A 23,561-nucleotide genomic window follows, 5' to 3' on the forward strand; every position below is an offset into this window, starting at 1 on the left:
CTCAGGTCTTTGCTCAAGGCCAGCTTCTCAGCGATGCCACCTCTAACCACCCTGTTGAAGGCTACAACCCCTTGCCCCCGTTCTGTACTATCCCGTTTCTCTGCTGAATTTTTCTCCATAGCACTTACCACATTTTAATACTAGGTAATACACATCCGCTGTCCGTGTCTCTCTCTAGAATGCAAGCTTCCCAGGGGGCAGAGATTTTGGTCTATATTGCTCATCTAGAACATACTTGTACATAGTAGTTAAGTGATACATATTTTTGAATGAGTGAATGAGCATATGAAGGATGAAATGAACAGGATAATGGACCACAGATACGGTCATTTCATAGATATAAAAGGCCTCTTCCAAAGGCTGCTTTGGCAGCCTGGGGTGCCTGGGTGGCTCAGTTGGTTAAGCATCTGACTTTGGCTCAGGTCATGATTTCACGGTTCGTGAGTTCGAGCCCCGTGTCGGGCTCTGTGCTGACAGATTGGAGCCCACTTTGGATTCTGTGTCTCCCTCCCTCTCTGCCCCTCTCCCGCTCGTGCTCTGTGTCTCAAAAATGAATACACATTTAAAAAAAATTTTTAAATAGAATAAAAAAAAAAAAAAGGTTCCAAACAGTATCTCCAGGTACTAGGCAGGGATGCTACTAAATTAGCAATTCTCAAGCCAAACTGTGCATCAGAATTACCTTAAGTAGAGTTTAAAAACACAGACTCTTGGGCTTCACCCCTAAACTGGAGTTAAAATCTTCAGGAAAAAGGTCCCGGAATCTGGATTTTATTATTACTATTATTTAAAATTTTATTTTTAAGTAATCTCTACACTCGACATGGGGCTAGAACTCCTAACCCCAAGATTCAAGAGTTGCATGTTCTACTGACTGAGCCAGCAAGGTGCCCCCTTGTCTGGATTTTAAATTCCTTCCCCTGCAACCCTGAGATTCTATCTCTATGTGTTTCCTCTTTGAAAAAGAGTACATGGGGCGCCTGGGTGGCTCAGTTGGTTAGGCGTCCGACTTCGGCTCAGGTCATGATCTCACAGCTCATGATTTCGAGCCCCGTGTCGGCCTCTGTGCTGATAGCTCGGAGCCTGGAGCCTGCTTCGGATTCTGTGTCTCCTCCTCTCTCTGCCCCTCCCCCACTTGTGCTGTGTCTCTGTCTCTCAAAAATGAGTAAATGTAAAAAAAAAAAGAATTTTTTTTAAATAAAAAAAAGAAAAAGAGTACAAAATTCAAGACCATCTTTGGAGGGACCATAATATTCGTAGGCCTGGGGAAGAAGGAGAAAAATACGAACAACATTTAATTGCAGTCCTCAGAGAGGCTGAGGGAGAAGACGTGGCTCTTCTAGGTCAGAACCATCTATCCTTTGTTAAATAACAGGTAAGCTACAACTCACAAATCTCACAAACCTTGAATTATTCCACAAACTTGATATAGCAAAACAACAAATCAGGTAAATGGGAGGCCTTAAAAATAGCGTTTTTAAAGCCCAAGGAGCTGTAGTAAGAAATCGCCATAACTTTTCAACTATCTGCCTGATACTACGCTTTTCCATGCCCTCTTGCACACAAAATACAATGTTGGTTCGCAGTGCCCAGGCCAGGATATTAAAGAGTCTAAATGACTACAGAGCAGAGAAGCTCTTACGATACCAATCCCACTTTGCTCTCTCCACTGCCAAATATTCTGATTAATTTTATCTTCTTCTCACAGAAAGGACTGTTCATTTAGTTTATCTGTAACTCTGTACTTTCCAAATTAATCACTCCAGGGCAAAAATAATAAACTAAAAGAAGTTTATCAATGTCACCAATTAAGAAGCAAAAACAAAAAAAAAATCAAAGTATCAAGTTAACAGAATCATCACTTACTCTGTTTGCTATTTTCTCCTTCAGAAATGGTTTTATGATGGCAAAAATGCCTTTAAATATTCGAGGTTCATTCACTACATGGACTGCTTTTATCCGAATGGGGAAGCCATCCTGTGAGGGAAGGGAAGGAGGTGTTAGAACAGGTCGGGTGCCTGCAGACTGTTTCCACAGCCTGCCTTTCTCATTTAAGTCTTCTTCATTAGGCCCCCAAATTGGTTTGGTGTGATTCTCAGGGCCTCATCAAAGATGGCCCACGTGGGGGCTAACCAGGAAGACAAGCCTCAGAGAAAGAGTCTCTCTTGGGACCTAGACTTAGGCAAATTAAGTGCAGGGCTGCTCCTCTTGTAGGGGTGGAGGGGGGGCGAGAGGGGGCATAAAAAGGCCAGAGCCTGTGGATCAATGTAGCAAACATCAGACCTTCAGGATCAGTGTCGCCCAAAGAGTATTTCTCAGGACAGTACTAGGTGTGATTGGAAAAAAGGTTCCACAGTAGGTAGGTTTGAGAATAGCAGATCACAGAGTCACACAGTTTCCTTAAATGTGACACTGTTCACGTGCAAATGTTTACAGTCACATTCACAAGAAAGGGACATGCTACACCGCACCTCCCAAACTTATTTAACCCTGGGACTTTTTTTCCCCCAGATTACCTTCCAAGACTAGAAAATACGATCCAAACTCATTATGCTGATACTTGAATCTACACAGTAGATCAAAAGAAGAGTGGGAGCTCAGGAAAGCCAGAGTATTAGCTCGTTGCCAGAATTCACATTTCTGATAACGACCGAATGTAACACTGATGTCGAAATAATCAGCCTGGTTAACAGTAGGGGCTTACACACATTGTGGGGTTCAGAGAGGAAACTGTTGTATGTCTGGTGCCCCACAGCTCACGAGAGACTGCACCCACAAGCTAGTCGGGGGGAATGAGGAGCCAAAACTGTTACAGCTGGGAGACTCAGGCCAGGCTACGCCTGTGAGGGCTTGGGGTCCCCATCCATCTAAAAGGAAAAGTAATTCGTGCTTGCTTAGGCAGCACGTATACTAAAAAGGAACACAAATTCTTGCCTTGTCTATCTCAGAGGACTCCCTGTAGGACTGAATGAGATAATGACTATGAAAGCACATTGCAAACCGTTGAACACTGTGCACATATGGGAGGAACTTTCCGGTTCCTGGCACTTGTGTCCTGAAATACAGAACACGTGAAATGTGAAAGCATCTGTCCAAAACAGTCCAACAGGCTCCCCGGCCCTAGGTCCCAGAGGGCAGGACAGGCAGTCAGACGGAAACACAGATTCTCAGTTTCATTTGTTCAAAGTGCTCCTCTGTCTTCTGGAGCAAAGAACCCCCCAAAAAACGTGCAGAAAGCATTTCTCTGGTTGTTTGGGCTCTTGCCCTAAAGCTGATCTTGCCCAGACTGAAGGCACCTCAGAAACTACTGGAGAACCTGACGAGAGTGTGTGGTAAGTAGGGCACCTGCATTTCTTCCCATAATGCTTTTGCATCTTTCAGGTCATTGGAGAAGTGGGGTTTGTGTAGCACGTGGGCTCTGTGGTAAACGGACAGGCCCTGGGGAAAGCCAAAACCATCATGGAGCAGGCACACAACAGACAAGGGCCATACCTGAAGGATGCCAATCACCTTTTTGGCTATAAAAGGGCCAAAGTGAGATGCTTTTGATAAGCTCACTCCTTTGTAGTCTGCAAGAATTACAATTCCATTCACCTGGGTTTCTTCAGACTGAATGAGTTTTTCTAATGTCAAGTATATGGCTCGGATGTTTTCGGTAATTGGATAGTTGCTCGGTATCCATCTGTCTGAGGTCATAAGAAACAGACAGAATGTTACAGAGATGAATACAAACAGGTAACCCACAGGCTAAGATTGATCTCCTTGCTAGAACTCTTGTTTAAAGATGGAAAGAAAGATATTCTACTGGCCTGACTCTGTTTAGGTTAGTAAATGGGACGTCTTAAGCAACAGCTGATGTTCTTAATTCCAAATACAGCAGCACATTGTGAAGTGGAAATGCCATTGGGTGCTGCGGTTAAAAGCATCAGCTCTGAAGTCAGACACACCCAGGGGTTTGCAACTAACTAGCTGTGTGACCCTGGGTGAGTTACTTCCTCATTCTGAGCCCACATCTCCTCAGCAGAATGGGATAATAACACTAACCTTAATGGACATCTGTGCCTCTGCCAACAGATGTGTCCCCAGATTTTTATACCACCACCCTGAGCTACCTCTTTCCATGCTAGCCGGGCAGTTTGGGTAAAACTGACCTGACTCCTGACTGCAGAGGTGGGCTTGGTCAATGCGGGTCTTACCTCCTCCTAGCCACAGCATGTGATCCAAGCCAGATCAAACAGAGCCAAAGGGACTCAATTCTGGGACCTCGGCCCTTTGGAAAGAAAAGATCTCTCTTCCCTCCGGTAGTGGTGAGGCCAGGAGCCAGAGACTCAGGGGCCCCACGAGGCAAGAGCTGGCCTGATACTGAAGCCTGTACCAAGGGAGGCAGAGATAGAGACAGCTTTCCAGTGCTGTGGTTTGAGCAAAGTCCCCTTTCTGGATGCTTCTTTAATATTCCCTATATATTTAAGGAGTCCTTCCTTTCTCTGGGAAGACGATGAAAATGACAACTTTTGACTATTAACCACTATTCTCAAGAAAATCCCACCGAGACCGGTGTGTCCTTTTCTTAGGAAGATAAAACTCCACGTGACTGTCACCACCAAGGGGATATGAAATATGCACAACATTCCTACGGAAAAAGTCTTTGTCCAAAAACTGTGCCAGCTTGCTGTGTTATGTTGCTGCCAATTAGAGCTGCTTCTACATAACTGGATGTCATCCTTTTCAGTCACATATGTCCAAAAAGGGCTTATAAAAAGGCAAAGCTAATAGCCAGTTGACAACAAAACCTCCTGTGTATGCCTCTTCCTAAAAAGTTGCATTGGTGGGAAGGGTCTAGCTCTGCTCTAGACACATCGGGAAAATCCACCTCGCAAGCAAAGGGTTGAAACCACGCAAGCAAAGAGGTGAAATCAGTGTGCTAATCTGTTTTGTAATATCCTTATGAGTTGAGTACAGAGGAGTAGCAGAAAAAAAAAAAATTCAAAAAAAACCCACAGCTGACTGGTTCCTAGGGCTCCCGGTGCCCTAAAATCTCCACTGCATTGCTTATTTTAAAATAAAATAAAAAATAAGGTAAACAATCCCAGTTTTGGCAAGTGTCTAAAATAGCAGATAAATCAGTTAACACTGTGCCTGGGACACACTAAGGGCTCAAGAGGATGGTTTAATCTCCAAAGAGGGTTTGGTAAATGACAAAAGCACCTGGTGACATGGAACTTCAAGGCAGAGGAAGGCACAGGGAGGTCTCTATTCCCCTTCAGGCGTCCCTTTAAGAGGAGTGTTACGAGATGTCCTGATTAATACCACGAAGTGCTAAGATGGAAAACTGAATCTAACGTCCATGGATGGCTTAACAAAGTAGAGGAAAGGAGGGGGCGGGAGGAGGCACAGGGTGGACAGACTGGACTGCCCACCCCCACTGATGTCTACCTCACCTACTCACAAAGGAGGGATGGGGCGGGGGGGGCTCCTGGCAGCCCTGCTTTGTACCCTGTGACCGGGGCAGTCTTCTCAGCCCACCAGACTGTCATCGCTAGAAACCGGGACTGTGCGTGGAGCGATACCAGATCTCACCATGTGCACAGAGGAAGCAAAAGCCACTCTACAGAATGAAGGGGGAAGAAGATATGCACAGGACAGCAGGAACGTGTGGCCCAGAGAGATGCACAGACTGACAGACACAGGCAGGACAGGGAGAATGGCTGGCTTAGTTCACGATGGGGGAATGAACTGGATCCTGGTTCTGGGGTGCCGGGCCCAGTGAGAGCTACACCTTCAGCTCGCTGGTTCCTCGGGATGCTCATGTCTTTCTAGACTAACTCCTCCCCCCCCTTTTTTTTTTTCCTAAGCCAGTGAGTAGTTCTTTGTCATTTGTAATCAGAAGAGTTTTGGCTGTAACAGGGAGAAAACAAACAGGAAAATATAAGGGAGAGAGGGCGCCAGACACACCACATCGCAAACGGCCGGGATGCGCGCGCCAGAAGAGTCTAGGGCAATACCTGGGCGGATGCAGAGGATATGGCAGCCGCGGGGGTCGGTGTGGGGCAGCACGGTGAGGAAGCCGGAAGCAAGGACATCCTTTACGGCCGAGGGCTTCAGGTTATTGAAGACTTCGGGCCAGCTTCGCCGGCAGCTGTGGTAGTTGACCAGGAGCTGCAGGGCCCGGTCGTAATCAAACTTGCGGGCTCGGAGGAAGCGCAGCAGGAAGGCGTCGTCCAGGGACGTGCTCAGGTTCGGACACTCCTTCCGCACCATGTCACGGAGGGCCTGCACGTCTCGAAGTCTCCATTCTGGCTTCTCCTGCAGCTCTTCTCTGGCTTTGGTGACTAGTTCTTCTGTCAGTGAGCACACATAGCCCGGGGGCTCGGGAGGTGGCGGCGGCGGCAGCTCATTCTCCGAGAGTGAGGCCGCGGAGGGGCTGGTCCTTGGAGAGTCGCTTTCTTCGGACATTAGCTACCAGGATCCCTGCCAAGACACCAACCCCAAAGCCAAGTCAACAGAGCCCGGCCCTGCTCGTTTCAGGGCAGCACGATGTGTGGGGGGGGGGGGGGGGGGACAGGCACACTTTTGTCAGAGCAGTGGTTCTCAACTGGGGCAACGAACTGATCTGAACCACGTGCCCAGGTCCAACCCCAGACTGAACGAAGCCCACATTTCCACGGAGGCCCCCGGGCAGCTACAGCAGGGCATGGACACTCCTCACCAAACACCGTGGCCTTGCTGACAGATGTAGGGACGGTTGCTCAGTCTACTCGTAATTAAGGAAATGTGAATCAAAAGTCTGAAACTGGTGAAAATACTTGATATTTTTGCTGATATGCTTGCTGTTGGTCAGAGAATAAACTGGCATAGCCTCTTCGGAGGGCAGCTTGTCGATACGGACCACAATTTAAAACCACACACCTGTTGCCCAGCATCCCGTTTCTAGGACATACACTTGCATGTGTGTGCAAAACAGACACCCAAGGATGATCACTTCAAGTGCTAATTATAATGGGAAAAGATAGGAAACACTGTAACTGCATACCAGTTGGAGACTGGTTAAATAATACTATAAGAATGGGATACTATTCACTCATAAAAAGGAATTAAGCAGGCCTTTATAAATGACATACTACAGAAAAGAAAGCAAGATGAAGAATAATGTGTATAATCTCATTTATATTTTAAAAATGTATTCATATATACTTGTGAATGCACCTAAAATTTCTGGAAGGAAATACAAGAAAACTGTTATCAATGGTTCTCTCTAGGGAGCAGTACTGGACAGCTGGACATTTAAAGAGGAGAGAGACTTATTACTGTACCATTTGACTTTTCTACCATATACACTTAGGACTTATCCTGATGGCCGTGAAACCATGCTGATGGACTCTCCCGCTGGGATGGAGCATAACTGATGAATGACCCCAGCTGCCAGCCCTCTGGATGCACCATCCAGGTAGATGCCACACTTTCCACAGACTGTCCCCAGCCAGTGACTGAGTGAAACGCGGGCTTCCTCTAACAGGCAACTTTGCCTTGAAGACTCCTGATCAGCCTGGCTGAAACTTCCGTGGGACTGCAGTCCATGACCTACCCAAACCTCCCTCTCAGGGGGTAGATTCGGATCATTGTCTGAAGGCTCTCCCTGACTTCTCCAGTTCCCCTCCCTTTTATGCTTCACAGGCACTGCCTCAAATTCATTTCTTGCCTGCCTCACCTCATCCTGGTGTCTGCTTCTTGGAAGATCTGAACTAATACATTTATTGAATAAAAAACAAAAACAAAACAGCTGTTTTTAGATATTCCAGGAATAAGGTGGTAGCAGCTGCCCAGTTCCAAAGCCCAAGCTCTTGTCCACAGACTGCCACCGATCCCTGACTCCCAAGCTCAACCAGGAAAGCAAGGACCATCTCAGGGGTCTCTTCATGTGGGCGGTGACCAGGTAACTCCCCCTAAATGTTAGGTCTGCCCGCTCTGTCCCTTGCATTCTAACCTCCAGCCCCACCCAGTTGCTTTCACTCCCTTCCAAAGCTGGGTTTTCTTGTCTTGTTCACATCCTGTTTTCTGTGATCAGCATGCTCTTCCTCCAGTTCTTCACCTAATACTCATTCATCCTTAAGTCCCACTTAAATGCCACTTCATTCACTCAACAAATATTGAGTACTTCCTATGTACCAGGCTCTCCTCCGGGCACTGGAGATACACTAGTGAACAAAAAAAAAAAAAAAAAAAAAAAAAAAAAAAATGCCTTTGTTGAACTTAGATTCTAGCGGGAGAGGCAGGCTATAAGTGAAATAAACTGTGTAATCCACCAGACAAAAGTGTTATGATGAGAAGTAAAGCAGGGAAGGGGCTTGGAGGTACCTGGGAATTGGGGCTGCAATTTTAAATAGGATGGTCAGAGAAGTCCTCACCTAAATGACATTTGAGCAAAACGAAGCAGATGAGGGAACAAGCCATGTAGGTATCTGGAGAATAAGGGCAAAGCCACAGGCAGGAACACACCTGGCTTTTGCGAAGGACAGACAGGAGGCCAGTCTGGCTAGAGCCAAACGAGCCAGGTGGAGAATATTAGCAGATGAATTTATAGAGGTACTAAGGGCCCCATAGGTACAGGGCTTTGAGGGCCAGTAAGAACTTTGACTGTTATTGAGTGTGGTGGAGGCTATCTGAGTGGAGTGACGTGATCTGATTTATATTTTAAAGGATCACCCGGCTGTCTCCCAAATGGATTGTAAGGGGATAAGGACAGAAGCAAAGAAAGAGACCATTCAGAGGCTACAGAAGTAACCCAGGGAAGAGACGATGGTGCTTGAAGCAGGAAGACTTCTTCAACTCCAGGCCAGGGTAGGAGCCTCCCCACCAGCTCCTTAGCATAGCATTCTCCCTCTGTTGTAACCGTGGGCAATTTGTGGGCAGCATCCATTATCTGTCTTGTTCATCACCCTAAACCCAGCACCTAACAAAGTGTCAGACACATAATCTGCGCTCCATAAATATTTGCTGAATGAGTGGAATCGGCTTGGCGGAGGAATGCTAAGTGAGGAATGAAACAACATTCCTGGTTCACAGGACCCACCCTGGGCTGTTTCCATGGAGTCACCAACAGATGCCTGTAATCTCAATCCAGTGCTTACCTGCAAGACAGACTGTAGTGTCCATAGGCTATAGGCCTAGCCTGGCACATGACGGTGCTCTGTAAATATTAGCGGACGATATGAGGTCAAGTGATGTGCTGGAGGGTACACACCTAGTGAGGTAGAGCAGGGATGCGTCTAGCCCCACGCTGGGCTCTACCTCCCCCTGGAGCTTCCTGTTTAATCTCCAGGGCCTCGGTAGTGTCAAGCTCAGAGCAGGACTCAGTCAGTCTCCAGAATGAACTGATGGATGGGCGTATGGATGGGTGCAAACACCATTTGTTACGGTGAAGCCTGGAACCTTCCTCACCTGGTACCCATCGCCTTCCTCCCCACCCCACTAAGAGGAGGCCAGGAAGCCATCGTTTCTGGAGCCCCAGAGACCCCACGTCCCGTCGACAACCTTCTGAGGCCCCCCACTTCCGGCTGTCACCCCTTCCCCAGGTGTCCCATTTCCTGGGGTCTCTCTCCTCGGGTCCCTTCACTTCCGGTTTTCCCTCCCTCTCAGGGGTCCCTCTCCCCGACCCCCATAACACACGGGCGGTCTCGCGGGCACTCACCGGCCCGGCTACGGGGCGGAGCGCGGGTCAATCGGCGGCGGGAGCCTCGTCCGGCAGCGCACACAGAACCGACCCGCACTCCCTTCCCGGCCGGCCCGGCCCCTCGCGCCGGAAGTGACGTACACGGGGCGTGGGAAGGCGAGGCGCCGCCCGTGAGTGCGCATGGGCATCGTCTCGCCGCAGTGCCGGCCCTCTGTCCCCACCTAGCGGCCAAGTCTGTGCTCTGGAGGACTCAGGCCTGCGGAGAGGCTAGTTGGCAGGGTCAGGGAGCCTGAGCCGCTTTGGGTGTACAGACGGGGTCAGGGAGGCCCAAAGAAAGAAGGAAGGAAGCTGCCATTTCTGAGAACATACCTCCATGTAGCTGGTGTTTTACACCCATTGTCTTACTATCCTATTTATGGAATCTCCTCCGTATTTCATGGAGGGGGAATTGGCAATTGGTGAAGTAAAGGGCTTCCAACCCAGACCTCTTAGACTAGCATGCCAGGATTCTTGCTTCAGGACTGGCTGCTGCAAAGGGGGAGATGCCAGCCTAGAGGACATCGGTCTGAAGTTGAGTTACCTCAGGCCTCAGTTTCCTCATCTGTAACATGATTCTTGCTTTGAAATCCCTATTGAGTATTGTTTGTTTCCTGCTTTGGGACTCATAAAGCCCTTCAGAAAGTGGTAGCTTGAAAAAGGCTTTGCTGCCCCATCCCCGTTCATTAAAACCCCCAGCACCCCCCCCCCCCCCCCCCCCACAACCACCACCACCAACATATATTTTATGCAACTACAGCTTTGAAACAAAGATCCTGGGTCACTCTTTCAAGTGGGAAAAGACACAAAACCATTACTAGAGAGAAATTCTGTGGCCTGGGAGAACTGAGAGCCCAAATGTGTATACAAGAGATGATCTTATACAATCTCTTCCTTCCTCCAACCCAGGGGCAAGAGGAGCTCTAGGGAGATAGGAACTGATCCACGAGGGCCACAAAAGCATGGCAGTTTCTGCCAGATCCCAGATTCTTAGGGAAAGTGGGGGAGCCTGGGAATCATAAGTTTTGACTCTTGCTCTGGCTCCACCACTTCTGGATGAAATACAAAACTTTCAGTTAAATTTGAATTTCCAATAAGCAACAATTTCTTTTTAAGTGTAAGTACGTCTTGTACAACATTTGGGATATACTTAGACGAAAAAATTTATTACCTATCAGAACTTCCAATTTAACTGGACACCCTGATTTTTTTGTGTTTGGTTTATTTTTCTCCATCCATCTATGTATTGGTTTCCTGTTGCTGTTACAACAAATTGCTACAAATATAGTGGCTTGAAACGACACAAATTTATTCGATTACAGTTCTGCAGGTCGGAAGTCTAAAATCAAGGTGGTGACAGGGATGCATTCTCTCTGGGGACTTTAGCAGGGAATCCATTTCTTTGCCTCTTTAGCTTCTAGAGGCTACTTGCATTCCATAGCTCATAGCTCATTCCTGAAATCACTTCAACTCCTTACTTCTTGTTGGCACATCTCTACTGACTCTGATCCTCATGCACCCCTCTTTGAAATTTTTAAAAATATTTCTTGTGGTAAGAACACTTAACATGAGATCTATACTTTTAACAATTTTTAAAGTGTACAATACATTATTGTTGAGTACAGATACAATGTGTCCTGCCTCCCTCTTATAAAGACTCCTGTGATTACATTGGGCCCACCCAGATAATCTAGGATTATCTCCCATCTCAAGATCATTAACTTAATCACATCTTCAATGTTCTTTTTGTCACATAGGTAAGATATTAACAGGTTCCAGAGAATAGGACAATAATATCTTTGGAGTGCCATTATCCAGCCTATCACCATCTGGCAACCCTGTTCCCATCTATGTGACTGTAGCCAAGTCACTCAAATTTCCAAAGCCTATGGTTCCTCATGAGCAAAAAGTGTATTAAATAAGATCATAAGAGGAAACACCTTGGCCCTTGCCAGGCATACAGTGTTTTTACAAATGACAGCTCTGGTGGCAAAGGGCGAGGGATGATCCTATCCAAACCATGCTGTCCTAGGGGTGGTGGCTCAGTGGGTTAAGCATTGGACTCTTGATCTTGGCTCAGGTCATGATCTCACAGTTCGTGAGTTCGAGCCCCACAACAAGCTCTGTGCTGACAGCACGGAGCCTGCTTGAGATTGTGTCTCTCCCTCTTTGCCCCTCCCCCACTCAGTCTGTTTCTCTCTCTCTCTCTCTCTCTCTCTCTCTCTCTCTCTCTCTCTCTCCAATAAATACACTCAAACCATGCTGTCCTAGTCATTGGGATAAACCCCTTCACTCAGATCCCGGACCCATTGGTGGTACCATCCAGGTTGCAATCCCAGATACTGCCAGCAGGAGGAGAAGAATATTGTTCTAGAACCTGGTCTCAAGGGCAGGGGAAGGGTGGGACAAGATTCAGAGATGCCCCGGAAGTCCCTGCCCCATCCTTCAATTGAGGGCCATTACTTTTGGTTCCTCTTGGTGTTACATATCATGGAACCAAGTTATCTCAGGATTAGAAGAGTCTCAGATACTTAACAAAAAGAGAGTTTTCATATTTTGAGGGATTATATACACCAGGCACTCTACTAAATCATTTGCTTGTACAATTTCAATTATGCCTTACTACAACCCTGTGAACAGCAAGCTAGGATTTTCCTCTGTCCAGATGAGGAAACATCTTTCCATTTCCCCTCTACAGAAAGGGAAAGTCACTTGTCTAGGGTCTCAAGATAGTCAATGAAAGAGCTGGTTTGGGGCCCAAGTCTGTATGACAGCACAGCCCCCAACTTTACTTTGCCTAAGAGGTTACTTTGCCTGTTTGTTCTCACAGGCTGGGAAGCAGACTCAGAGAAGAAGAAGAAATTGCCCATGTTTATATGATGAATCCATGGTTGAGCTGAGATTTGAACTTCTGTCTTTGACTTTTCTGCACTGGACACTCAGAAGTAACACACACTGAACAACCCTCCAAAAGATCCATTTGCTCATGGGTAAAATGGGGGGCAGGTGGTTCCCATTGTCCAGAGGGTCCTTAGAAGGATTCAGTAGAATGGCATGTGCAGAGTTCTGGTACATTGGATCATGACATGTCTGTTAATTTGTGATGACCACCCCACTCGAGAGCAGAAAGATCACCAGAGGGAGGGCAGCTTGCTCTGCATTTTGGTTTGGAGGGCTGCAAACATCCTGCCCTCCAAGCTTCATCCAGTCTCCGGAGAAAGAAATCTGGGCATTGGGTATGTGCTAAAGGCGGCCAGAAATGCCTGAGCTGTCACTGTTTTCAGAGCATGTGATTCTGAGCTCAGACAATCTCCTAGAACCAGTTTTAGTATTGATTGTAAGCCATAAGCCATCGAGGCTACCAAATGGACTTAGAAACCAATAGTACAATTTCAGCTGCAACAAAGCTAATAATTGCAATTGATTGAAATGCATCAAACACGTTCCAATAAGTTCATATGACATTCAGCCAACACACTAACTGATCGTCTTCTGAGGATGGCATAGAAACAAATTATATTCTTGGAAACTATGTAAATAAAAGAAAAGAGTCAAGTATTTGTCCCACCTTTCCAATTTGGAACTGTACCACTGAGTGACCAAATAATAGATTAAGAAAACCATTTTCTTATAAAACTACTACAATTGATGCAGGAAGGCAAAATAATACAATGTTGCTATTTTGCCAGCTGCCATGAATTAATGTATGTAGCTGTTGTACCCAGTAGCCGGTAATATCAAAAAAGAGCAAATTCCAGCCACGTATGTGCTTCTTGATAAAAGAAGGACTACCTATAATCACACCAGAGGGATGGAAACTGGGTCTGACTCAGCTGCTAATATACAAGTAATGCAGAGGTCAAAGGGCCATGTTGAACTGTATACTGTGAGGATATGAGAGACAAAATCCAGACTTTGAGGAACTCTATGGGTCAGGCAGCATAACAGATAAATTTCAAGGAAAAGAAAGAGATATAAGGGGAATCTATGGCTTAAAACTCATGCTTAGTTTCTTCTAATGGGCGAAACTGAACTACAGTATCTTAGGGATGCACACTCAAATGATTAAGCAAGGAAATAATTACCCTAAAGTCAGGCTACTAATTACTTTTGTGGGGGGAGGGCTATGATTGAGATGGGGTACATGGAGGGGCTCCTGGGGTCACTGGCAAAGTTTTATTTCTTGACCTGGGTGTTGGTTATGAGGGCGTTTGCCCCTGAAATAATCACTAAGCTACAAATTTAATTTGTATGATTTTCCGCATCTGTGATTTGTTTCATAACATAAAGTTTTTAAAAGATGAAAACAGAACTACCTACCTCACTCTGTGTGTGTGTGTGTGTGTGTGTGTGTGTGTGTGTGTCCGTATACACATGTTTGAATATATGGATATGGCCTGGTACATAGTAGGTACTCAATGAATATGAGTTCTCTTCCCTGTTAATCCTGTCAAACAGCCTTACTGGTGTGATTTCAGCACCATTACCAACATGTCTGACTCATCAAAAGTAGTTAATGCTTATTAAGTGATTATTACATTCCAGGCACTGTTCCCAGTACATCTCATCTAACTGCATCCTCATAACCCTATTATTTTTATTCCCATTTTACAGAGAAGAAATGGAGACTCAGAGAAGTCACCTGTGGTCATGCAGAAGGTGGTGCAGCAGCCTCGTTTTGAACCCAGGAACTCTGCCTCCATAGTCCATGCTCCCCCCCCCCCCCCACCGCCGCCAACCCCGCATATATAACGTACTGGTCCAGCGTCCCTGTTTGCCCGAATAACTTCCCCCATCAAGTGCCTGCCAGTGTGTGCCACCCCCTGACACTCATTACCTGAATCTCACAACAACCCTGGCAGGCAAAGGTACTTGTTGGTTTGCATTTGACAGGTGGGAAAATTGGACTCAGGCAAAGGAACTTGCCCAGAGTAAATGGTAGTTGGCCGGGGTGGGGGGGAGGGGGGGCATAAATTGTGGATGGGGAGGGTTCATACTCTTTGGCCCTTGGGATTCTAAAGAACAAAATGTTCCATACTCTTCAACAGATGCTCATCTGATGGATCTGACCCAGTCTGAGGTCATGGGTTGCCCAACCAGCCGTCCAGAGCCTGACTTGGCTTGAGAAGTGTCCAGACCAGGGCTGGGAGAAGTCAAGGGCTTGGCAAGCACCAGACATGCCTGACCCCAACCACGAGGTCATGCGAAGCTTGTGACCCATAGGCCTGGCATGCCTCAAGGAGACAGAGACTTCTGTTACTCTGTGTGCAAGGCTTTTTGCTCACAAATCTTGGAATCAGGGCCCAGAATAGGGCTGGCCACCTCTCTGAGCTTGAGATAAAGACATGCGTGCAGCTGGCTGTGCAGATTTCCCACAAGAGGTGAGAGCCCAGCTGTGTTTTTCTGGTCACACATTGATTTTTAAATCTGAGTCAGCATGACTGCTTGGAGGTACGGGCAGTCCTATCTGTTCCCAGGGGCCCCAGATCCCAGCTGGGCTGAAGCATTTCCAAAACAGGGCCTGGAATGGTAGGGGACCAGCAAGAGTGGAGACTCCATATCCCCTGCCCCACAAGTACCAGCTTAAGAGTCCACCCGGTCCACCCTCCACTGTATTATTAACGTCCAGCAGTACTGAGTCCTTACCAAATGCCAGGCACTGTGCTATGCACTTTATATATATTCACTGCACCAACCTTGTGGAGATGCTATCACATAGGGGCTCTTATGAGTACCATTGGACAGGTGGGAAAACTGAGGCCAAGAGAGGAAAATCACTTGTCAGCAGTCACTCAGAAACGGAGTTGGAGGTCTCTGACTGTGAGATCCTAGAGAGTCAGTTCTGTCAACACTATAAGTTTTTTTTATGTTTTTATTTTTGAGAGAGAGAGAGAGAGAGAGAGAGCATGAGCAGGGGAGGGGCAGAGAAAGGGAGAGAGAATCCACAGGCTCCAGACTCGGAGCCATCAGCACAGAGCCCGATGCAGGGCTCGAACCCACGAACCATGAGATCATGGCCTGAGCCGAAGTCAGAAACTTAACAGATTGAGCCACCCAGGTGCCCCTAATACTGGCAACACTATAAATTAACTATGTCACTCGGTCCCCATAACAACACTGTGGGTAGGTATTGTCACCTTCATGAAGATAGGAGAAAACAGAGACCCAGGGAGGTGGATGTAACTTGTATACTGTAGCTCAAATGCTCTGTTGTGACAGCCATCGATAACTTTTCAAGAGCACAGTCCAAAGCCCACAACTGCTAAGTTTGGCTATGACCACTTAAAACCCTGATATGTATTATTGCCCCGACATCCACCCATGGTTCTCCTGTGGCAGGGAGAGAGGACAACGACCCTTTGGTGGCCATCTTCTTAGAAGAGTGGAATTGAGTGATGGAGGCTCTTGAGGGGGGTACAATTTGAAGAGCTTAATATGTGGCCCCTGTGTGGGGACCCAGGGGTCTGATGTGGGCAGGGACATCTAGAGGTTGGGAGAAATGGGCTGCCCAGCTGCACTGGTGAAGGAGCTGGAGAGTGTGGAGGTGCTGAGGTCAGCCCACGCTCCCAGGTTCTCCAAGTATTCCTCATGGACCAGCATGAGCACAGGGTCAGCTTGGGTCCTGTCTCCTAGGGCCTTGTGGAAGCACATAGAAGTAGTAGCACCGAAAAGCTAGGGTTGGATGTCAGGTTCCTAGGGCTGAGAAAGGAGTTTCTAGGGACCCCTAGGAAGAGAGGTGCATCCATCAAGGTCAAGGGTGAGAAGGGGCTGTAGCATTGGACCATCCCCATGAGCCCACAACAGCATCCCATGACAGAAAAGGGGCAGCTTAAAATGTCTCTTAGAACCAGAGAGCTCAAAGCCAGCCAAGATGGTGGCAGGTCAAGTGAGACCCATCCTCTCCCCTCACCTTCTCTCCCCAGCCCCCTCAGCCCCACCTGTGGGGAAGGGGATGAGAAAGAGAGGAGCCACCTTCCCCGCCTTCCCCCCACTGTGGGTAGGCTGCCAGACCGAAGAAGGGTCAAGCTGGCTGAGGGGAGAAGCTTTAACCCCAAATCAAGCTGGGAGTTTTGATTCGTGGCTTTACTGGATATTCTAATTTCTAAATCACTGCTGTGTTTGTGACCTAAAGTGATTATAGAATTGTCTGTGTCTTGAGAATGAGCAGAAAAGTAACGGGGGATGAATTGTCACCTAGTGGCAAAGAAAATGTCACTTCACTGAATTAATCTTAAAAGGGACATTGGGAGACAAAAATAAAGGTGTGTTTTGATTATGTCACAGGTCGGGTTTGTTCAACATGCTGCTTACAGCAAGGTGGACAATTCTCCAAAACAAGCCTGGAAGTGAATGTTCCCGAACGCTCTGGAGTTTGGCTCATTAGAAGTGTGTGGGTACCTCTGGGAACCTCTGGAGCCCTTCCTTTATGGGGCCAGCACACCCATCCTCCTAGATGCTTCAGTTGTTGGTGTCTAATGCCTTACTGTGTCTCCTCCTGAGCACTATGACCTCAGAAGTCACCTCACCCAACAGGTTACCCTCCTCACCCACAGAGTGGTTCACAGCCAACGGACAGACGTCCAGACGTACAACAGGCCAGCCCCCTCACAGGACTTTATGTGAGAGCACAACTTTGCTCGGTTCCTTCCTATCCTGCGTTCCTCCTTCTCTTACAGTTTCCCCCATTAATAAATCACATGTACTTGGGGTGTCTGAGTGGCTCAGTCGGTTAAGTGTCCGACTTAGCTCAGGTCATGATCTTGCTGCTTGTGAGCTGTGCCAACAGCTCAGAGCCTAGAGCCTGCTTCAGATTCTGTGTCTCCTTCTCTCTCTGCCCCTCCCCTGCTCATGCTCTGTCTCTCTCTCTCAAAAATAAATAAACATTAAAAAAATTAAAAAAAAATAAATCACACACACTCAGTCCCTGCCTCAGACTCTGTTTCCAGAGAACCTGGCTAAAGGCGGCCCTGAGCCTCAGGAGGTACTTTTGTGACTGGGCCATTTTGCTGGTCAGGTATGCCATTAGCAATTCTTCTAGCCCCCAAAGCAGACTGACCGAGGTTCAAATCCCAGCACAGTCACTTAAGTGCTGTGTGACCTTGGCCAGCGACTGGTTACCACACCTCAGTTTTGTCATATGTAAAGTTAGAAAAAGAAAAAAACAACCACTCACCTTGAGGCTTTATAAGGCTCAGCCATGCACAGCACCAGCATAGTGCCTGGAACCTTCCCTGCTGCTCTGGTTTTTCTCCGGGCTGGGAGCATGGACTCCACACAAAGGAGGCAGCTTTTACCACCCAGTTTGAAGGTGTGTCCTGGGGTAAGGCCCAGACCATGGGATGGCCGGGGGCCAACTAATAAAATGGCCAGCTTTTAGGAAACACGGACGATCTGCTAGTCCCTGTGCTGTGTTGCCTATGTGCCAGCTTGACTGCCTTTCAACGCTGTTACGATTCCCTCCATTTTACAGATGAAGAAACTGGGCTCCAGAAAGGCTGAGGGGCCACCAGTGGGGTCTGCAGGTTGAGAAACACTAGGGCATCTGGCTAGAATGGCTAAGATGGAGAAGACTCCCCCTGGCAACTGGGACTCTTTACGCTGCTGGTGGGGACACAGGACAGCACAGCTACTTTGGAGAATGGTTTGCAGCGGCTTCTGAAGAAGTTAAACATACACTTACATGACTCAGCAATGACACTCCCTGGCACTTGCCCTCCGGTAACAAGAGCATCTGTCACTCAGAGACGTGCACCTGAATGTTCTTAGCAGCTTTATCTGTAATGGCCCAAAACTGGGGAAAACAGTGTTCTTCCCCAGGGAAATGTGGTAAACGAACTGATATGCATATAATAAGTAAAAAGAGCAATGAAGAGGAACAAACTATGGATGTGTGTAACAACCTGGGTGAATCTCAAAATAATGATGCCCAATGAAGGAAGCCAGATGAAAAGAGTACACGTTGTATGATTCCATTTCTATAAAATTCCAGAAAATTTAAAGTGATCTAGAGTGAAAAGAAAGTACTCCATGGTTACCATGGTGGCATGGGGATGGGAGTGGGGTGTGTGGTTAGGAGGAGATGGCTTACACAGGTGCCCCGGAAAACTTTCGGGGTGATGGAGATACTCATCATCTTGATTGTGGTGGTAGGTTCATGGGTATGTACGTATGGCAAAATCTATCAAATCATGCAATTTTTCAATGTTTATTTTGAGGGGGAGGGAGGGCAGAAAGAGAGGGAGAGAGAAAGGGAGAGAAAGAACCCAGAGAGAATCCCAAGCAGGCTCTGCACTGTCAGCACGGAGCCCATCGTGGGGCTCGAACCCACGAATCGTGGGATCATGACCTGAGCCAAAATCAAAAGTCAGATGCTTAACCGACTAAGCCTCCTAGGTGGCCCAAATCATGCAGTTTAAATAGGAGTTGTTTATTGTACATCAATGATACCTCAATATTGTGTGTGTGTGTGTGTGTGTGTGTGTGTGTGTGTGTGTGTGTGTGTTTCAACTAGAGAGGGGCACAATTAGTATGTGAAGCCATGTGTGTCTGATGTGAAACCACCGAAGAGCTGGGAGTTATTAAAAGCCCTCCTTTCTTGGCTGGAGACATAGAGTCAGTCGAAATGATATCACCTCCAGGAAGCCTTCCATCCTTTCCATGGTGATCTAGGGCTTTTCAGAAATTGCCTCTCCCCTGGCCTCAGTCTACACTGCCTTTCTGCCTTCAGGATTTGTCAGTGGCTCCTTTCTCCACTCTGGGACCTTCCCTTGTGTTCTCCCCCGTATTGTCCTTCCCATATGCTGGTGGAGAGCCCAGCACCAGAACCAGACCCACCTGGGTTTGAATCCCAGCTCTGCCGTTTACACCAGCTGTCTGACCTTGGATGGTTCCTTTACTTCTTTGAGCTTCAGATTCCTCATTTGAATAATACTAGAAGCTACCTCCAGATTGCCTCTAGGATCAAATGAAAGATAGTTCGTGTTAAACAATTAGCGTAGGGCCTGGTGTGTAATAAAGCACTCAATAAATGTTAACTATTATTGATCTTTACCTGGGCAGTGGCTGCTGACTAAGTTTCTCAGCCTTTGAATCAAGTACTTACCGCCACAGCTATATTTATTGACATGGAAAGATGCCCAAGGCATACTCTTAAGAGGAAAAAAGGCTACAAACAATCTGTGCCTCACAGGCCATTTTAAGGATTAAAAGGGGGGAAATGGACATATATCTCCTTCCTTGCATGGTATCTGGCACATAGGAAGCACCCACTGAAAGCACCCACGTGGAAGCGGCCGTGATTGTTGACATGAAAGCTTGTGTAGCCCGTCCAATGCTGCTTTCAAATATGATCATGTGAGTTCCTGGGAACAAGATGTTTGCAACTGTGCTCCGACAGTGAAATATAGGGCCCTGTGCGTCCCCTTCTGCCTGTCTTCTCACAAACTTCAGGGGACTACCATGGGCAGGGCTAGAGTTGGACTTGGAAGCCTTGGTCTGATGTGAATTTGGGTACTTTCTTCTGCTTTCTGGAGCAAAAGCAAAGCACTGCCCTTCAGAATTGAGACTCCAAACTTGGGTAAAGGGTATTCTTCGCAGTAACTGAGGTGCTATGACAAAATGTAGACACTTGAGGGCACTCCAATCAATCGGCAATAGAGAAAATCACAAAAGGGGGTGATAATAACATGAATGTTGTCACTTTTAACAGTGGCTTCCATTCATTGAGTTCTTAATATGAGCTCCTAAAACGTGCTAAGATATTATCCCATTTTATCCTTTTGAGCACCCCATCAGATACTCTTACTAAAGATTGTTTAAATAGGGTGTACTGCTCTTTAAAATTTTTAAACCTTTTTTTTTTAAGTCACAAAACTTGTAAAATGTACAAATATTAAGTATACAGCTTGGTGAATTGTTACAAGTGTGTATACACAGGTAACCTCCCATCCAGATCAAGATATACAGTGCTTTTTTTTAAAAGCTTTTTTGTTTTAAGTTTATTTATTTATTTTGAAAGAGAGCATGAGCAGGAGAGGGGCAGAGAGAGAAATTGTGGGATCACGACCTGAGCCGAAATCAAGAGCAGGACACTCAACCAACTGAGCCACCCAGGCGCCTTGATACATAACTTTTCTTACAGCCTTTCTACTTACTCCGCCCCTGGCAACTGCTATCCTAACTTCTATCACCATTTATTCCTTTTGCTTGCTTTTGAACTTCGTATAAGTGGAATCACACATATATAATATTAGAGTTGCCACGTTTAGCACATAAAAATCCAGAATGCCAATTAAGTTGGAATTTCCCCTGGGAAATATTTATGCTAAAAAAAATTAATTGTTTACCTGGAATGAAAATTCACCTGAATATCTTGTATTTTATCTGGCAACTCTAGTATCTTTCGCAGCTGGCTCCTTTCGACGTACTTGTATGATTCCCTCACGTTGTTGTAGTCACTGGTAATTTACTCTTTTTCATTACTGTGTAGTATTTCCCCTCTGCGAATATACCTCCGTGTATTTACTCTTTCTACTGCTGCTGGGGGAGGAAGGGTCACTCTTAGAAAGGCACTATAGGGGCACCTGGGTGACTCAGTCGTTTAAGCATCCAACTCTTTGTTTTGGCTCTCGTCATGATCTCATGTTCATGAATTTGAGCCCTGCATCGGGCTCCGTGCTGACAGCGTGGAGCCTGCTTGGGATTCTCTCTCTCCCTCTCTCTCTGCCCATCCCCTGCTTGCTCTCTCTCTTTCTCAAAATAAATAAATAAACTTAAAGATTTTTAATAAAATAATAATAATAATAAAGAAAGGCACTATAGAAGTGTTCAGCAGGTGCACTCTGCAGGTGCATCAGAGGCCTCGGGGATTTGAATTCCAGCTCTACCTCTTCTATTCATGAGACCTTAGCCAAGTGACAATCTCCCTGAGCCTCTGCTAGTTTAACTTTAATATGGGCTAATCACAGTACCTCAAAGAGTGTTGTAAGGTTTAACGGGGGTATTACCACTTGGAGATATGAGCCACTTAGAACAGGGCCCAGCACACAGTTGGTGCTCAATAAAGCTGCCAGTGTCATTGTACCCATTAGACCCAGGAGAAAACTGAAGTTCAGAGGTGTAGAGGCTTGAGTCTTTACACCTACCCAGTAAGTAACAGAGCCCTTTCGTCACTGATATCGGCTACATTCGAGTCCTTTATTCATTCAACAATTTTTGTTGAGTATCTACTGTGCACCTGGCACTGTTTTAGACCTTGAAGTCACACAGGGAGCAAAACAGCCATAGCCCCTGCCCTTATGAAATGCTCATTCGAGGAGAGCTAACATTGCTGTTTGCCTGCAAGATGCTTTGCCTGTGCTTATTAGTTAAATGAAATATTGTCTGAGAAGCACCTAACACGGAGCCCCACACGCATTACCGTTCCAGAAACAGCAGCTATTTGCCAGATTGGAGCAGTCTCTGTGGCAACGCTGTGTGATGGCTATCAGCAGTCCCGTTTTACAGATGAGAAAACTGATGTTTTGGAGATTAAGGCGCTGGCCCAAGGTGACAGTACTGGCAGAACGGGAATTCAAAGTCATGTCCCCCTGACTCCAAACCCTTTTGAATTTCTCAGTGCTTCTCAGTCTTGAGTTCTGCCTCTGGAGTCTAAATGTTAGAGGCCAATCCCAGCGTTGCGACCCGGGTTGAGTGCCTTGCTGTCCGTGAGGCCTGGTTTCAATGCTTTAGGATTGCCTTAGGGATCTGCAGAAAGCTCTTAGGGCAGACGCAGGCAGAAAATAAACAGCCTCTAGAGGGCGCAGTGTGGATCCGCAGCGAGGAGGGGGCTCTGGAGTGAGTGAGCTGCTCAGCCCTTAAAACCTTACCTTCAGAAACGAGCTTGCAGACGTGGAAAGCTGCCTACAATATCTTGTTGGGTCTATTTAAAAATCAGGCTCTAAAACCGCAAGCAGGTGTAGTGCGCGTATGCGGAGCATTTTCTGAGAAGGATCACTTAGCAATTGCGCTGTATCAGTGCCCTTCTAGTAGTTTCCTCAGTTAGTGCTCCTCACAGCCCTGGGTGCCAGGTGCCGCCGCTGGACACTTTTGCAGGTTAGAGAAACTGAGGCAGAGGAGAGTTGACAGCTAGCTTGCGACGTGTTGGCTGCAGAGGTTGTGCTCTGGAGCGCTCATCTCTGCTTCCTCTGCTTCCCTGCCCGGGCTGCTAGGATAGGAAGGGGCTGCTGGGAGTTTTCTGCCTATGACCCCACTCATGACCCTGGCTCCTATCACCCCAGCCTCTAAAAGACTGGGCCCACAGGGCCATAAATTCCCGCTATCGTTAGTCAGTATCTCTATAGCTCAGGCTGTTTGCCAGGAGCCCTACAATTATTTTTATCACTTACTAGTCCTACAATTATTTGTTATCACTTTTTTTCTCCCAGCAGCCCTGAAGGTAGGGCTAGTTGTACTGTCTTTTGGTTTGGAATTAGGGGAACCCATGTCCTGGAAGGTTTCTGGCGTTGCCCCAAGCTCCAGAGAGGGTCAGTGTTTAAACTCACAGCCCCTCCGTGTCCAGACTGGAACTTTGTGTGAGGCCAGAGGCTATGGGAGAATTGGGAGGTGGAAACTGGGAACCACTGGGAGCCAGGGAAAGGCCTTAGGCTTGGCTACTGCCAAGCTGGATGGCCTAGGGCAAGTTGCTCAATCTCTCTGTGCTTCAGTTTCTTCATTAGTCAAATGAGGAAATGATAATAGTACCCATCTCATACGTTAGTACATACACATGTTCAATCACTGTGAGGTTTTATTTGACCTTGAGTTGGGACCTGAATTCTAAACCCAGACCCTTGCCTACTGGATGACTTGGTTAAGTCTC

General features: G+C 46.9%; 1 protein-coding gene across 9 annotated transcripts in view; it reads right to left on the reverse strand.

The window, feature by feature from the left end:
- The window catches only part of TTPAL (alpha tocopherol transfer protein like), a 34,795-nt gene that overhangs the window by 4,809 nt on the left and 6,425 nt on the right, over positions 1 to 23,561 (reverse strand). Inside the window, exons 1-5 of one of the 9 annotated variants that reach the window (XM_032592561.1) lie at positions 9,686 to 9,801; positions 9,126 to 9,184; positions 6,003 to 6,468; positions 3,493 to 3,686; positions 1,867 to 1,977 (exon numbers count right to left, since the gene is read on the reverse strand). In XM_032592561.1, the coding sequence (XP_032448452.1) occupies positions 1,867 to 1,977; positions 3,493 to 3,686; positions 6,003 to 6,453 (756 nt within the window). In that variant the 5' untranslated portion in view covers positions 6,454 to 6,468; positions 9,126 to 9,184; positions 9,686 to 9,801. Of the gene's footprint in view, positions 1 to 1,866; positions 1,978 to 3,492; positions 3,687 to 6,002; positions 6,469 to 9,125; positions 9,802 to 17,876; positions 17,898 to 23,561 lie in introns of those variants that run through there. The other 8 variants (XM_032592560.1, XM_030309541.2, XM_030309540.2 and 5 more) reach the window with 8 other exon arrangements.

This window comes from Lynx canadensis, chromosome A3, assembly GCF_007474595.2.
Source record: "Lynx canadensis isolate LIC74 chromosome A3, mLynCan4.pri.v2, whole genome shotgun sequence".
In the NCBI taxonomy this organism is placed as follows: domain Eukaryota; kingdom Metazoa; phylum Chordata; class Mammalia; order Carnivora; family Felidae; genus Lynx; species Lynx canadensis.